The sequence below is a fragment of the Chiloscyllium plagiosum genome, unplaced genomic scaffold, assembly GCF_037043375.1.
Source record: "Chiloscyllium plagiosum isolate Xiang-an unplaced genomic scaffold, Cpla_swu_hap1 HiC_scaffold_7, whole genome shotgun sequence".
NCBI classification, from domain to species: domain Eukaryota; kingdom Metazoa; phylum Chordata; class Chondrichthyes; order Orectolobiformes; family Hemiscylliidae; genus Chiloscyllium; species Chiloscyllium plagiosum.
In genome coordinates, this window is record NW_028270145.1 from 677,434 (window position 1) to 695,410 (window position 17,977).

The window sequence follows — 17,977 nt, forward strand, 5'->3', positions numbered from 1 at the left end:
TGTCTGTGCGGAGTTTGCACATTCTCCCCGTGTCAGCGTGGGTTTCCTCCGGGTGGTCCAGTTTCCTCCCACAGTCCAAAGATGTGCAGGTTAGGAGAATTGGCCATGCTAAATTGCCTGTAGTGTTAGATGAAGGGGTAAATGAAGGGGAATGGGTCTGGGTGGGTTGCTCTTCGGAGGGTCGGTGTGGACTTGTTAGGCTGAAGGGCCTGTTTTCACACTGTAAGTAATCTAAAGAAAAATGGTGACTGTAAACACTGTCAATTGTCATAAAAACCCAAGGTCACTAATGTTCAGTCGGGAAGGAAATCTGCCATCCTTACTTGGTCTTGCCTACAAGTGACTCCAAACTCACAGCAATGTGGCTGATTCTTAATTGCTCGCTAGGACATTAGGGATCGGGCAATAAAAGCTGTTGTAGCCAGCAATTCTGTGAGTAAAGTTTTAAAAAGTAGAAGCCAACATTTCATGTCTATAATGAAACTAAGCAGGAAGTTTTAAAAACCAATAATATATGATATCTTTATTTTTTTGTTTCTTCAAAAATCAGAGACATTTAGAAGACCAATAACACACATGCATACAGTGAAGTTCTGTTAATTCAGTACTGTTTTTGAAGCTGGTTTCAATACCAAAATGTGTTCTGTGCAAATTAGCACATTTCAAAGAAATTTCCAGTGTAATTGCTGACAGAATTTACCTGGATCTGGAATCTTGAAATGAATGATGGAGTGCTTGACTTCTCCAGCAGACACATATTTCATTTCAATTATAGGTTCTGACATCGTCTCTGTGAAGGTCCTTTCAGTGCATTGTGAGAATGCCATTGTAATTGAAAACAGATGACAGTTTTTAGGTGCAGGGTAGAGACAAAAGAGATTGAAATGAACCTTCAATGAGCTAGTCTACATTTTATACAATTTAGTTCATATTTAAGCTTGATATTTCAGACATTACTTACTTACCTAACATATATCTAATGCATAAAATGCATGAAGAGGAATTGTGGATATGATTTCTCGCCCGTAACCCTTTATCATATGCCGCTTCTGTTTATCTGAGATAGTGACAGTTTAGTGGGTAGATTTAAAATTGATCTACTGAAAATGTTGAAATAAAGGACAGTAGAATTGTTTATCTTTTGATAAAATAATATAACCGAAAATACAATGCACGTGCAAGCAATATTCTGTTTGTGATAATTGAATTACACTGTAGGTTCCATCAAAGATAGACACCTGTTTGTGCCATTTAAAAATTAACTTCAATGCAATTAAAATAGTTAATGAGAAGTGTTTTCCCATCAATTGTTTTAATTGCGATCAGAGTATATTCAATAACCTTGGAAAAAAAATATGGATCTGTCACAAAAAACTGGCAAGATACAGCTAAACCATGCTAACGGTCACTACGGATGGTACTTTAGTGTACAACAACTGTTGTCAGGATCAGCTAGAAGTGGAAGTGACTTTTTGACTTCCTGTTTATTTCATTTTTGAAACATTTCCATTAGACGTTACAAAAGGATATGGTTAAAGTTCAGTTGATTTAATATATTTGCAAGGCGTGCTGAGTGTCATGCATGTTACATTATGCAAGGTGTGTGTTACAGTGAGCTTTTTGCAAACTTGCCATTGAAAAGTATATTTTTACTTCTTTCTACTCTTAAGAGGAAGTTGATGAATTAAAAAAAGCCCATATTTTAATGAAGTTGGATTATAATGAGCCAGTATTGCATAAGTACTCATGCATTATTCGTCAATTTTTACACTAGGTTCTTTGTGAATGTTAAAAAATGAGGAATTTGTAATCAATTCCTGGTGTTTTGTAACATCCATGTTAGCTCAAGTCTTCAAGGTTCCATGGGAGTTCCTGTCATCATGTTTCTTTCCTTGATCACAAAATGAGAACAGCAAGTCTAAAAACAACATCTGTTGGTATTAACACCATGAGACTGTAAGAAATAGGAACAGGGGTAGGCCATTTGGCCCCTCAACACTGTTCTACCATTAGATCAGATCATGATTCAATTGATACTCCTCATATTCACTTTTTTTTCACCATAATACTCGTGTCCCCTGCTGATCAAGAACATGTCTATCTCAACCCTAAATATACACATGAAAACATCTTCTCATCATTTACCCTTTCACCTTAAGAATCCTATATTTTTCAATGAGGTCACCTCTCATCCTCTACTTTGCCTTCCACAACCAGTGTTCTTTGTTTTAATCCTTTCTTTCACAGCTTATTATACCTTTGCTTCTTAAATACGTTGTCCAATCATTCCCTTTGGGCCAGAGAGTCAAATCATTCGAGCCCCACTGCTTAACAGCAGAGAGAGAAATGTTAAAACCTGCAGGAAACTGAGGGATGGTATAAAACTTACCGTTCATTGGTTTCAGTCTTGGTAATTACACCACAGTGAGAATGGTCTTCAGGCAAAAGACCATGTGCATTCATTCACCTATTTAGCTGGACATATGCAATGAAAAACAGCCAAGGTGAAAGCTTCCATGCACACAAAGAGAATGCTTCTGCAGCAGATGCGACTACACAAACATTTGAAAATGGGATATTCTGCCCACAGACTGTGTGAATGACTGGAATGGAAATTACTTTAATGTAATAACACAAGTAAAGGTGAGTTTATTTGTCAAAATTTGAGTAATATGTCATATTGCAGATTAATAGATTTGACCCTGAGTATGTAAATGAGCAGAGTTGAATTCAGCCTGACATGAATACTATATCAAACAATCTTTGAAAAACAAACCAAGACATTCTCTGCAATAAAAAAAAACAAAGAACTGGAAATCGGAAACAAAAACAGAAATTGTTGGGAAAACTCAGCAAGTTTGGCAACATCTATGGCGAGGAAGCAGAGATAATGTTTCAGGTCCAGTGACCCTTCTTCAGAAAAATACTTGGCAATACTTCAGCATTTTTCACTATACTATAGTGTTGATTCAAACGTGCAGAGATCGTGTGGCTGCTCACATTTGACTGGGACCCAGACTGTAATCTCTAATCTGAAACCAAAATTCTGTATCAATGCAACATTTGTCAACCATCTGTGGAGAAAGAAACAGAGTTAATGTTCTGAATCCAGTGTGATGATTCTTCAGAAATGAAAGGGGTTGGAATTTTTAAAATATATATATACTTTGGGCTGAAGTGGAAGCAAAATGAAAGGAACAGATTATGTAGATGCCCAACAAAAAGAGGCTGTTCTTGATGGTGGAAGAGGAAAATGGATGTAAAATAAATGTATGCTAAGGTCTGAAAGGAAGAGAATGAGTCCTTTCTACAGACCCCTCCCTTCCCTCCTTGACTTCATTGTTTCCATTTCTGAGGATGGGCTGTTCTCTATATCCATTACGAGCTCACTGTTACCTCATTCATACTCCTTATATCCTGCTTCCTGAAAGGATTCCATTCCATTTCCCAGTTTTGCCATCCCCATTGCATCTATTCTGATGATGGCACCCTCCAGTGAACTACCTCTAATGTGGCTTCCTTTGTCATTAACCATGGATTCCCCTCACCTTGTGGTTCATACAGCCATGTCTGATCCATGTCCTGAACTTCTGCCCTGAACTTCCAGGACAATGATACGGTTCCCCTTGTCTTTACTTTCCAGCCGACTAATCTCTGCATTCAAAGGATCATCTCCAGCAGGTTACCACCACCAAACACATCTCCTCCCTTCTATTGTAAGTATTCTGCAGAGACCATTCCCTCTATGATGCCCTGGTCCACTCTTTCATCGTTCCTAAGTCTTCCTCATTCTCTGTGGCACCTTCCCATGAAATCACAGAAGGTGTGACACTTGCCCATTCACTTCCTCCTTCCTCACCATCCAAGCCCCACCCCCCGACCCCCAACACACCTTCCAGCAAAGTAGCATTTTACTTGTATTTCTTTCAATCTAGTCTACTCACATTGCAGTCTCCTTTACACTGGCAAGATCAAATACAGACTGGGTGATCGCTTTATGGAATACATCTGCTGTCTCAGTAGAAATGATCCTCACCTCCCAGTTGCTGGGAGTCAATGATCATTGTGGTCTCACGCTAACAATTCCAAACAGGCCTGTTGCAATGTTCAACAAAGCACAAGGCAAGCTTGTGGTACAACACCTAATTTTCCATTTTACAACCTGGAGGTCTCAATATTGCATTCAACAGCTTCGGAGGTTTGACTGCATGATGTCTGTTCTAGTTTTTTCCAACATATCCCCCAGTTCAGACCAATGTCTTATTTACTTTGCTCTCAGTAGAGAGGACACAGTCACAACTTAACGTGCACCCATCTTACATGTCGTTTTTTCTTTCACCACTATAAATTATGTCTGTGTCTTTTGCACTGGGCCTGTACAGCATCTGCTCCCTTTGCCCTTCCTCTGCCTCTGTCAAAGGTTTGAAAAAATATAATTTCCCAAGTTGTTTCAATTCTGAAGAATTCATACTAGAATTGAACGTTAACTCATTCTCTATTGCACTGATGCTGCCAGACCTGCTGAGTTTCTCCAGCATTCTCTGTGCTTGTTTCAGATTTTCAGCAACCACTGTATTTTGCCACTATATCTCAGTCATCCTTCTTGAGGTTTATAAAATCATAAGGGGCATGGATAGGAGAAATAGACAAGGTCTTTTCCCTGGCGTGGGGGAGTCCAGAAGTAGAGGGCATAGGTTTAGGGTAAGAAGGGAAAGATTTAAAAGGGACCTTGGGGCCAACGTTTTCACGCAAGGGATAGTGTGTGTATGGAAGAGGAAGTGGTGGTGGCTAGTACAATTACAACATTTAAAAGGCATTGAATTACTGAATTGCTTTGCACAGAGGGATTGCTGTTCTACAGTGCGACCCCCACTCTTGATGAGTCCATGAATGCTAGCTTGTTTCTAACCCAAACCTAACCTTAACCATAATTTAATTCAAATTTCAACAGATATACAATATATCACTTTCATTGCTCTTCCCTTCTTCAATGCATTAGAGAAGGTGTAAAGAAAAGAGGGAATGCTGGGTGGTAGATCTCCTTGCAGCAGATGGACTGTACCGAAATTCAGTGACTGATACCAATAGCTACACTCCAAGCAAAACAATCTGACAATGTCAAAGATGTCTCAAGTTCAGAGAAGGTAGTTGTTGGAAGTTTGTCATTTGTCACCATTGATCTATAGACGACTTCATCTGCAGAGACACATGATCACACGTTGCCAAAGATAATTGAGTAATAACAACCTTCAGCTCTGACTCAGGGGCACTATTGCCTTTGAGTCAGAAGGATGTTACTTAACTCCAAAGACATGTAAACATACTCACAAGGAACAAGGTGGGCTACTCAGTCCTTTCAGCCTGCGGGTGCCATTCAACCAGAACATGGTTGATCTGATTTTGACCTCAAATCTACATTCCTGCACACCCTGATAAACTTTCATCACCTTGGTAATCAAGAGTCTATTTGTCTCTGCCTTAAGATATTTAAAGATTCTGCATCTACTGTCTTTCAAGGAAGGGAATTCGAAAGAATCAACATTGAGAGAAGAGATGTTTCCTCACCTCTGGTTTTAGGTGGCAAGCCCTTATTTTTAAACTAGATTCTGCCACAAGAGTAAACACCCTCTCAATGTTCACCCGGTCAGTTTCCCTCAGGCTCTTAAATGTTTCAACTAAGTCACGTCTGACTCTTCTAAATTCCAGAGAGCAAAGGCTAGCCTATCTAACCTTTCCTCCTAAGGTAATCCACACATTCGAGATATTAGTCTTGTAAACCTTTTCTTAACTGCTTACAATGCATTAGTGTCCTTCTGTATGATTGGTGATTGATGCCCTACAGAGTACTTCAGATGTGATCTTACCAGTGCCCTGTGTAACTGAGGCATAACCTCCTTACTTTTACTCTACAGGTCCCAGGAACTTGCTCTGCATCATTGCTTACTGCTGTTCAGTGATTAATCATGTGTCCCCTCATTGAGCTAAACTCTTAGGCTGATGTACCTGCACTTTAATGCTTGCAACAATTGATGTGAGTGATTATGTGATGCTCTGAGATACTGACATCTAATTTCTGACTGGATCATAGGATACATGCAGAAATGGAAATGAACAAGTGGTTATATTTTCATTCAACCCGCTAGATTGAGCAGTATAATGAGGCAGTTAGATAGTAGAGTCGAAAAATGTGGCGCTGGAAAAGCATTACAGGTCAGGCAGCATCCAAGGAGCAGGAGAATCAATGTTTTGGGCGTAGTAGTGGGAAGCGAAATATATCTCTGGTGGTGGAGTCTGACTATGGATGGCAGAAATGGTGGAGGATGGTACAATGTATCCGGAGGTTGGTGGGGTGGGAGGTGAGGACCGGGGGTCTGTCCTTGTTGTGGTTGGAGGGGTCGGGTTCAAGGGTGGAGGTGTGGGAAGTGGAGGAGGTGTACTGGAGGGCATTGTTGACCACATGGGAGGGGAAATTGAGGTCCTGGAAACAAAAGGCCACCTGGGATGTTCTGGAGTGTAATTTATCTTCTTGGGAGCAGATGCAGTGGAGGCAGAGGAATTGGGATTAAAGGATAGTTTTTTTTTTAATAGGAGGCAGTTACACAGGCACCATTCCTCACCTTTTCCTCTATTACATTGATGAGTGTATGTGTGCCACCACATGCTCCCACAAGAAGGGTGAAGAGTTCATCAACTTCACAAACACCTTCCACCCTGACCTCAAGTTCACCTGGACCATCTCAGACCTCCCTCCCCTTCCTGGACTTCTCCATCTCCATTTCCAGTCACCGACTCAACATGGACAGTACTTCAAACCCATTGACTCCTCCCCCCCCCCCCCCCCCCCCCCCCTGTAGAAACGCTATCCTTTATTCCCAATTCCTCTACCTCTGGCATATCTGCTCCCAAGAAGAGCAATTCCACTCTAAAACATTCCAGATGGCCTCTTATTTCAAGGATCGCACTTTTCCCTCCAACGTGGTCAACAATGCCATCCAGAGCATCTCCCCCACTTCCTGTACCTCCATCCTTGAATCCCATCCCTCCAACTACAACAAGAATAGAATGCCCCCCTCGTCCTTAGCTTCCATCCCACCAATCATCAGATACAGTGCATCATCTTCCGCCTTTTTCGACACCACAGTCAGATCCCACCTTCAGAGATATATTTCCGTCCCCGCCTCTATCAGCATTCTACAGAGACCATTCCCTTGACAACCCCCTCGTTATGTCCACGTCCCCCACCAACCTACCCACCCCTCCCGGCACCTTCCCTTACCTCTGCAAGAAGTGCAAAACCTGCGCCCTCACCTCTGTCCAAGGCCCCAAAGAATGCTTCCACATCCAGCAGAGATTTTCCTCCACATCCAAACACCTCATCTACTGCGTCTGTTGCTCTCGATGTGGTCTCCTCTACATCGGGGAGACTAGACACCAACTCGCGGACCATTTCAGGGAACATCTCTGCAACACGCACCAAAAAACCCACCATTCTGTGGCTGAACACTTCAACACCCCCTCCCACTTCACCAAGGACATGCCTCCTCCACCACCAGATCCTAGCCACCCAACGCCTTCAAGAGGAATGCTTCATCTTCCACCTTGGGACCCTCCAACCATATGGCATCTACGTCGATGTCACCAATGTCCTTATCTCACCTCCCCCCACCTCATCCCAGATCCAACCCTCCAACTGAGCACCGCTCTGTTTAACTATCCGACCTGTCCATCTTCCTTCCCCTCCATCTGCTTCACCATCCATTCTGACCTATCACCATCGCCTCCCATCTGCATCTACCTATTGCCTTCCCAGCTACCTTCCCCCCTCCCCCAACCCTATCACCCCACCTATTTATATCTCACCTCCCCCCCCCCCCCCCCCCCACAAATTCCTGGTGAAGAGCTTTTGCTCAAAATGTCGACTCTCCTGCTTCTTGGCGCTGCCTGACCGGCTGTGTTTTTCTAGCGCTACACTTTTTGACGCTGATCTCCAGCATCAGCAGTGCTCACTTTCTCCTAGCTAGATCGTGGCGGTGGCTGATGGAGTGGGCTGGCGGAACATTTCCAAATGCTTCTACTCTATGCCATTTTAACTGAATGGTCATTTACACAACAGTGTTATTGAGGTAATATATTGCCTCAAATGTGGACCTGCAAATTTACAAAACAAAACAAAATAAATCTTCACAAAAATTTTAATTTTTTTGTCTAAACATGAATATCCTTGGCTGGAGTTGACCAGCTCAGTGGCTAATTATTCAATCAAGAAGTAAGGAATCATTATTATTAGCGGTGAGACTGGAATTAGAGGAGAGCTAAATTATACTTAAGAAGTACACTCAGCAGAAACCAGACATTTTAATTTGTTGCTGCTAAAGTTGAGTCAGGGAGGTTAATGCCCTTGCTTCTAAAAGCACAATTCCAAAATCTTACCGTCAAGTGAGTTTAGAACAGAGAGTACAGCAAGTAATTATTTTAATGAAAGAATGATGTATTCTATATTATTCCCCAGAGGTACCATGAAAAGAAAATTAGTTGCCCTTCTGGACCTTTTAATCAGTTAGTCCTGTCTCTATGCAGATCAACAGAAAGCAGATGGAATAACCAGCCAACTGTACCTCTGACAGCCTGGAAAGCCAGCAACTGAACAATTTGGAAACTGAGAGAAGCAGTTGATGTGCATCATAAATAATTGCTAATAGTTTTAATAAAATTTGCATTGAAAATCTGTAAATAGTTTCAAAAGAAGGCAACCTTTCTTTAATTCTCACTTTCTTATTGCTTTTTCATAGTATGTTTTAATGTTTTAACCCGAGCTCAATTTTACGCATCACTCATGTAAAATGTTGCGGAATTTAGTGCCAGCATTGAGGGATAAACCTTACCATGTTTATTTTCTAATTATTTGTTCTGATTTTTCAAGAGCAGACTGTAAAGTTCCTGACCAACCTTTTGGTCAAATGAACATGTGAAATACGAGACATATCAACAAACACATTGACTTGGACCCCATTTACTAAATCTAGGGCAATAAGAAAGAAACAGCTCCAACTATGGTGCAATTTTGTTAAGGTTTTAACAAAATTGCACCATAGTTGGAGCTGTTTCTTTCTTATTGCCCTAGATTTAGTTTCATGTTTTTTGAGAAGATTTGTACCTCAGGTTGAGGTTCTGAATGTAGGTTTGCTCGCTGTGCTGGAAAGTTCATTTTTAGACGTTTCATCAACATACTAGGTAACATCTTCAGTGAGCCTCTGGATGAAGCACTGCTGATGTTTCCTGCTTTCTATTTATATGTTTGGGTTTCTTTGAGTTGGTGATGTCATTTCCTGCGGTGATGCCATTTCTTCTTCTTTTTCTCAGGGGTGGTAAATGGGGTCCAAGTCAATGTGTTTGTTGATATGTCTCGTATTTCACATGTTCATTTGACCAAAAGGTTGGTCAGGAACTTTACAGTCTGCTCTTGAAAAATCAGAACAAATAATTAGAAAATAAACATGGTAAGGTTTATCCCTCAATGCTGGCACTAAATTCCGCAACATTTTACATGAGTGATGCGTAAAATTGAGCTCGGGTTAGGCAGATCTCCTTTGCTTGTTATGGATCAGACCAAGTCCCTTCAAAATTTATTGAGAAGATAGCCTATGCCCTAACTTTTTATGACTTTAAAAGCAAATGCTTTGCATTGCATTTTGGATGCAATTCAATTGGTTAAACTACCAGTCTTGAAGCAAAACATAATTTATTCATGTATCACAGCTAAAGTGCAATAAACAAAAGAAGAAATTGGAATACTTTAGCTCTGTTGGGAAATTTAACAGAAGAGTATATTATTTAACTACTAAACGGTAACTGTTCTAATATAGTAACATCCATAAACCCACCCTTGGCAAAGGCAAATTTCAGTACAGTACATTGTCTCACATGCAATTCTAGCAACAGGAAGACAACCTCCAAGTTTTAACTTTAATAGAGAGAGGAAAAAGAGATTCCAAACCCAGCTTCGAGATTCCAGCAGCAACTGCTACTGAAAAACTAAAAATAAAAATCCTGGTATTGTGGGAGCTTGACCCACCCATTTAGGCTGCTTCTATTGCTCCAACTTCAAAAAAAGAAATACCCAAGGCCTCACCAGCTGTTTACACTATTGACTCAGAGTAGACTGCAGAGTAGACTCTCTCAACCTTCATAAATATATCTCTTGAAGCCGTTGTATCATCATATGCTGATTACTGCAAGTATTTAGAACAATGAAGCCTTCACAACCATCTACATTTCTCTGGTCTCTTGTTCATTTTTGCTCAATTTTCCCATTTTTGGGAGAGATGAAAATACATTAACTTCAGACACTTTCAGCATTCTCTGATTTTAAAAATAAAACAAACTTATTTTAATATTCCCTTAATTGTAACCAAACAGGGGTCAAGAAGCTTTGGATCAATGTTGTCCCTAAATTGCATTGCTACATGATACAGAAGTTCCTATTGAGGACATGCACAGATTGGCCGTTTAAGTTGCTGTATGAATATGGCCACATGAAAGAAATTAAAAGGCCGCATTTAAAGCAGCTTTTCTCAGTAAAGAAAATTCGAGGATGCATTGTCTCAGATCCACTAGTCACTATGCATAAATGATTTCTCCTTCTACATGTCAGGACATTAGTTAATCTGTCTTTAAAGAACTATAAAGAGCTAGGCTCCATTACTGTCCTCTCACAGTTAGATCATTCTTTGCAAAGTTCCAAACAAACTACTGGTTACCTGTACTGGTCTCTCTCCATTCTTGCTCCACCCTCACTCCCTTACCAGTGGAAAAATGGTGGACTATCTGTTGCTGCCTCCTGCAATGGCTGTACTTGTCATGTAGGGTTAGTAGTACCTCAGATGGAAGGCATAGGAATCGGGCAGGTTGGCAAACCATTGATCACTGTCATTATTTACAAATAGGATGCAGTACACAGAGCTACACAATTAAGAAAACAATTAATGTTTCAGAAGACATAAAGCTTTAGCAGTAGGATATTGAACTTCAAACAACAAAATAAGATAGATTTTGAATTCAGGTTGTATCTAACCATCTTATTTCTGTGGTGAGATTCATTGAGCTCTCAACCACATTGCTTGATCTATTACTTAATTACTGATCCAGTAATCTTGGACTGGAATAATCCAAAAGAATGAAGATGTCCTCCTACTCTAAATAAGTATTTCCCAACATCATGAAGAATTCAAAACATTGATACAAATAATTTCACTCTGCTAAGAAAGATGAAAGCAATGAAGGGATTGTCTCATGAGGAATGGTTGATCAGATTGGGTCTATACTCATTGGAGTTTCGAAGAATGAAAGGTGTATTTGTTAGTCTTTATGTTCTTTGATTTTTGTGCAGTAAAATTCAATTGATCCAAACTGTGAACTTTGTGGTTTCATTGTTTTCCTAAGTACCTGGACTTTTGAAGTTAAAACCAGTCTGTGTTTAAATCTTCAAAGTACATCTGTCTCAGAAGGACTGGCAGTGTTGTGAACTATTTCTGAATCACTCCTAAAGTTTTGGCAGTTCCAGAATATGTCCTGTTCTTCTGTGGAATACTTGTGTCACAGTGAAAGTATTTTTATGTATTTGACTTGGAACATATTTTAACCTCATGTTTTCTTGATACCATCTAAGTTTAAGAATGATATTTGGAGGTAATGAACATCATTTTCAATGAAGTTTAAGAAAAAGTTAAGAAACAGGTTGCCAGAATGAAACTGGTGGTATCCTATAAGGATCTCTGTTGGAACCTCCACCAATCACTATTGATTAACTTAGAGGATGGGAAAAAATGTAGACCTCTGAATATGCTAAAAGCAAAGATGGGCAGCATTGCAAGCAGTATAGATGGATGGACTAAATTAGAAAGATTTATTGGCGCTTTAAATGAGTTGACAAAACTAGAAAATGTATCCTATTGCAGGCAAATATGAAGTCATCCACCTTTTGGATCTAAAGAGGGTAGAAAGGGCTATTTTCTAAACACTTTAGTGAAAAAAGTGGAAACGATGTAGGCCCAAAGTGACCTGGGAATCCAAATACACAAATTATTAAAGTGGCATCATCGGACGGAGGAAATGATCACAAAGGCTGATGGAATCTCATGTTATACACAGATGACTAGAATGCAAGGGATTACAAGGTATGCTTAAGCTATTCAAAGAACTTGTTAGACCAGACCCGTAGTACCACGGGCAGTTCTGGGAATTATATCCCAGGTAGGATTTATTGATGTTGGAGGGAATATTTTTGGAAATATGGAGGAGGTACTTCCACAATGGTGGAAAATACCTCGACCTTCTTAAATAAAGTATTGTGATCAATTTGTCATTAGCTGACTTGTCAGCTGGTGGGGGGTAGAATTTTGATACCAAAGATTCTATTCTGTGGTATTTCTCTTTTAGAACAGAGCAATTTCTTTTCAGAGCCAAGTGTGTAGTAGAAGCAGATTTGCAGTAATAGCCTCTAACTGTGGATCTGGAGGCCAGTTGTTTGTGATACCAAAGGTAAATGGTTATTTTTCCTTGACTATTTGTAAGGGATAGGATTTATTTAGGATTTATGAACATCTGGATAGGAATAATGTGATCAAGGATAGTCAGCATGGTTTTGTGAAGGGCAGGTCGTGCCTCACAAACCTTATTGAATTCTTTGAGAAGGTGACTAAGGAGGTGGACGAGGGGAAAGCGGTAGATGTGGTGTATATGGATTTTAGTAAGGCGTTTGATAAGGTTCTCCAAGGTAGACTACTGCAAAAAGTATGGAGGTATGGCATTGAGGGTGAGTTGGAGGTTTGGATTAGGAGTTGGCTGGCTGGAAGAAGACAGAGGGTAGTAGTTGATGGCAAAGGTTCATCTTGGAGTGCCGTCACTAGTGGTGTTCCGCAAGGATCTGTTTTGGGACCATTGCTGTTTGTCATTTTTATAAATGACCTGGAGGAGGGGTTAGAAGGTTGGGTGAGCAAGTTTGCGGATGATACGAAAGTCGGAGGAGTTGCAGACAGTGAGGAAGGATGTGGCAGGTTACAGCGGGATATAGATAAGCTGCAGAACTGGGCAGAAAGGTGGCAAATGGAGTTCAATGTAGCTAAGTGTGAGGTGATTCACTTTGGTAAGAGTAACAAAAAGATGGGGTACTGGGCTAATGGTCGGATACTTGGTAGTGTGGATGAGCAGAGGGATCTTGGTGTCCATGTACACAGATCTTTGAAAGTTGCCACCCAGGTAAATAGTGCGGTGAAGAAGGCATATGGCGTACTGGCTTTTATTGGTAGAGGAATTGAGTTCCGGAGTACTGAGGTCATGTTGCAGTTGTATAAGACTCTGGTGCGGCCGCATTTGGAGTATTGTGTGCAGTTTTGGTCGCCATACTATAGGAAGGATGTGGAGGCACTGGAACGGGTGCAGAGGAGGTTTACCAGGATGTTGCCTGGTATGGAAGAAAGATCGTATGAGGAAAGGCTGAGGCACTTGGGGTTGTTTTCATTGGAGAAAAGAAGGTTAGGGGTGACTTGATAGAGGTGTACAAGATGATTAGGGGTTTAGGTAGGGTCGACAGTGAGAATCTTTTTCCACGTATGGAGTCAGCTATTACAAGGGGGCATAGCTTTAAATTAAGGGGGGTAGGTATAGGACAGATGTTAGGGGTAGGTTCTTTACTCAGCGAGTCGTGAGTTCGTGGAATGCCCTGCCAGTAGCAGTGGTGGACTCTCCCTCATTATGGGCATTTAAGCGGGCATTGGATAGGCATATGGAGGATAGTGGGCTAGAGTAGGTTAGGTGGGCTTGGATCAGCGCAACATCGAGGGCCAAAGGGCCTGTACTGCGCTGTATTCTTCTATGTTCTATGTTCTATGCAATGGGGGATGTAGTTCCAGTATTATCTTCCTGTGTAAATAACTCACAAATGGCAGCGCAGTACAACCTCCACTAGAATGATACTACAGTATTGTTACAACCAGTCTTTGGGCAATGTGGTATGGTTGCAGCTAAGATATGTCAAACAATAAAGCTCCTGGGTAAGGAGAGGTCAATTGGCTCTACTTAGTAATTCACCTAGCTCTTCAGTCAAGGTAAGTTGACAGGTGATTCCTTCCTTTGTGGATATCTTTCTCCCAAGCTTTACTGTGTATAGTCTCAATCCCCATTTTAAATAAAGAATATACTGGCATTCGAGGCAGTTCAGAAAAGATTCACTAGGCCGATTCCTGAGATGAAAGAGTTGACTTATCAAGAACCAATAAACAGCTTAGGCATTTCTTCATTAGAGTTTTGAAGAACGAGGGGTGATCTGATTGAAACATGCAAACCTTTGAGGGGCTTAGCAGGATGCGTATTGAGCAGATGCTTTCACTAGTGGAGGAATCTCAAATTTTGGTACATAGTTCCAGAATAAGGAAGCATTCATTTAAAACAGATTTTTAAAAAAATTTCTCCCGTAGGGTAGTGGATGTCGAGAATTGTCTACTCTGAGAGTTGTGGAGATTGAATCATTGAAAGCATTTAAAAAGGAGGTAGATAGATTATTGAAATACCAGGGAACTGAGGACTATAATGAGCTGACACAAAAGAGTACTTGAAGCCCAGGGCAGATCAGCCATGATCTTATTGAATGATGAGACAGATCTGAGGGGATGAATGGCCTACTCCTCCTATTTCTTGCCTTCTCTTATTCCTGGGTTTTTAGCATCCCAATGTCAGTGTGTAACTAACACCATATAAATGAATTACAAAGTATCTAAGCCCATGTAAAACATCTGGTCTATTAGATACCTAGAGGAGCAAACTAAAATTGCCTTTGTGTTAATTTTAGGTCAAGCTGCCATGCCATTCCTAACAAATATAAAGCCACTTTGTTTGCCTCCATGGATAGTTTTAGAAGCTGAGAGGGTAGTACATAGAAAACATACAATACTGAAGTAATATCTCCTCTACATATGTTACTTCCAAAGCTAACTGGTAAATACCTTCATGAATGAACGTTGCGCCTTATTAATTTTATTGACAACTCTCAGTAACTGTGATACAGCAACAAAAGGACATGCTTCTAATGAGTCAACTTGAGATAGTAGTGGTTTACTTTTCTATTTTTTAATTAACATGTTCAGGGATGTCATGACACATCCCTGGAGTAAGTGGGACTTGAACATGGGCCTCCTGGCCCAGAGGTATGGGCATTATCACTGTACCAGAAGAACCCTTCTGGTAGTGACCATGATATTTTCTAATCAACCTGTTCAGAGATGTTACAACATCCTTCTGGAATAATTGGCACTTGAACCGTTGGTCCAGAGGTAGGCACAACTATGTGTAAGAATCGTCAACATGGGGGTAACCATTAAAACACAGTTAAATAATGATCTGATGGAACGCATAATGAGAAATTGCAGCACCAGGTTTTAAGAAGGCTAAACATGTTGTTTTGTAAAGCCGACAAAATTCCTCATACAGTGAGATGTTCAAAGTCACAGTCATTAACTGTTTTGGATCCAGTCGAATTTATTAGAAATGCAGCTTCAATGTTTATGTAATTTTTTGTAGAATGTCTAAAGTGTTAAACAATCTTAATACAGCATCTGTTTTTCAGATTATAATTTATGGTAAATTTGTTCAGGTTGTTCGAAAGTTTTTCTCAAAATTGTTGTTTTGAGCAAAGAAAAACTGGGGTAATAACAGTCACAATTCTGACTTTTCACTTTTTGTTTTCAGTTTGCAAGGCATATAAAGAAGTCTGAGGGTCAGAAGACTCCCAAGGTCGAATTACAAATCTCCATCTATGGTGTTAAAATCTTAGACTCCAAAACAAAAGTAAGTCATTCTTTGATTTTTGGGTAATTATTAATGATCAAGTACTTAGACAAATATGTTTCACAACATGCAACAAATTTTAATTAAAAGCTGAACAGCTCACTTGTATAAAGTTAAAACTAAAATAATCCCACATTTGTTGTATGTATACAGCAATACAGGGTATAGTTATGCTTGATCCCAAATAAATGAGAAAAATGTAGCAAGCAAACGTTAATTTGATATATGCCGTAAGGAAGGGCTGTTAATGAGACCTGAGGTGATTGAGGGATCCTGTTCAGTGGTGCTGGAGGTCAGAGGCCACAACAGGGGGCATGGGGAAAGTTAAAAGCCTGGAGATCATTGGAAGCTGTCAACATGAAGGAGATAGTATGAGTCCAGATAGGAGGGTGAAAGGAATCAAGATTCAGTTGGAATTCTGACATTTAAAGCTTTAAGTCCCTTCTTCTTCATCATCACCACTTGACCCAAATTCACCTACTTTCTGATCTGCTTCTGTTTCCATAGAACTTATATGACTAGTCCCCATTCAGTGTCTGTTCATTAGTACCTCCTTGGATATTGATCTGGGGGATTCAGTGATGGTAATGCCATTGGATGTCAAGGAGCTACTGTTAAGTTCTGCTTTGTTCAAGATGGCTATCACCTCACACTTGTGAAACAGAAATGTTCTTTGTCACTTGTCTACCCAAACCTGGATAATTTCTGCATTTGGATGTGGTCTGCTTCAGGACCTGAGGCAGTATCTGAATGATGCTAAACATTGTGAAGATCCCCAATTCAAAGCTTAAGATGGATTGAAGGTCATGGATGAAGCAGCTGAAGACGGTTGAGCCAGAAGAAATCCTACAGAGCCATCCAGGACCAGAGTTGAATAACCTCCAATAACCACAGCCATCTTCCTTCGTGCCAATTCCAACCAAAGGAGAATTATCCCCCAATTCCCATTGACTGCATGTGATGTTGATGTTAAGGGCAGCAACTCTCACCTCACCTCTGGATTTCAGCTCTTTAATCCATGTTTGAACCAAGGCTGTAATGAAGTCAGGAGCTGACTGGCCCTGGAGGAACCTAAACTGGGCATCACTGAGCAGGTATTGCTTGATAGCTCTGTTGATGACACCTTCCATCACTTTACTGATGACTGAGAGTAAACTGATGGGGTGGTAATTGCAGAGCTCTGCACCTTTTTACCATTTAAATAATACATTTAGATAGTTCATTTTAATTCTTCCTGCCAAAATGGGCAATCTTACATTCTCCCATATTGTACTTCCTTCCCAGATCTTTGACTCATTTTCTATATCCCTTTGTAGTCTCTTTGCATCCTCTTCACAACATAGTTACTTATTAACAAATTTATCAACCAGACCTTCAGTCATATCATTGAAGTCAATCGTATAAATTGTTAAAAGTTTAGGCTCCAACACTGATCAGTATGGCACTCCAGTCATTACATTTTGCCAAGTATAAAGTGACCCATTTTTGCCTGTTCCCTGCTTCCTGTTAGCCAGCTGTTGTTCTATACATTTCAACATGTTAACCCCTATACCATGAGCTTTTATTTTCTCCAATAACCTTTGATGTAGCACCTTATCAAATGCCATCTGGAAATCTAAGTGCAGTACATCCACTCATTCCCCTTTATACATACTATGTGTTACTTCTTCAAATAACTACAACAACCTGGTTAACATGATTCCCTTTCACAAAACCATGTTGATTTTAGTATGACTTAGGTATGAAAAAGTTGAAAGCTACTGTTGGAGTTCTCCCTCTATCATTTCTGCCCCTGTCATTTTTCATCTGAAGTAAAGTTTGAAACACTATTGAAATCTCCACCTTTCATCTTGCTTTGTGCATGACACTTTTGATAGTCTATCCACATTGTCTTGGAGACTCAAAGCATGGAAGATTAATCCCTCGAGCATTGCTATGAACAGCCCAGGAGAGAATAGGGATCACACGTCACACCTGGTACATGCACCAAGCAGATACAGTTGGCTCCTGTGAGTCTAACCCTCTCTTGCTCTCCCAGTTTAATGGATGAGCACTTCTCAGCTCCCATCCCCCATGCTGCCTCAACATTGTCGGTGCCAATTACAGCAGCTTAAATTCCTGAAGAAACTGAACAACACAT

General features: G+C 40.4%; 1 protein-coding gene across 9 annotated transcripts in view; it reads left to right on the forward strand.

The window, feature by feature from the left end:
- Positions 1–17,977, forward strand: part of gulp1a (GULP PTB domain containing engulfment adaptor 1a) — a 384,626-nt gene that overhangs the window by 287,555 nt on the left and 79,094 nt on the right. For all 9 annotated transcript variants that reach the window (XM_087988648.1, XM_087988645.1, XM_043704093.2 and 6 more), the window contains one exon: positions 15,739–15,837. In XM_087988648.1, coding sequence (XP_087844774.1) covers positions 15,739–15,837 — 99 coding nt within the window. The remainder of the gene's footprint in view (positions 1–15,738; positions 15,838–17,977) is intronic.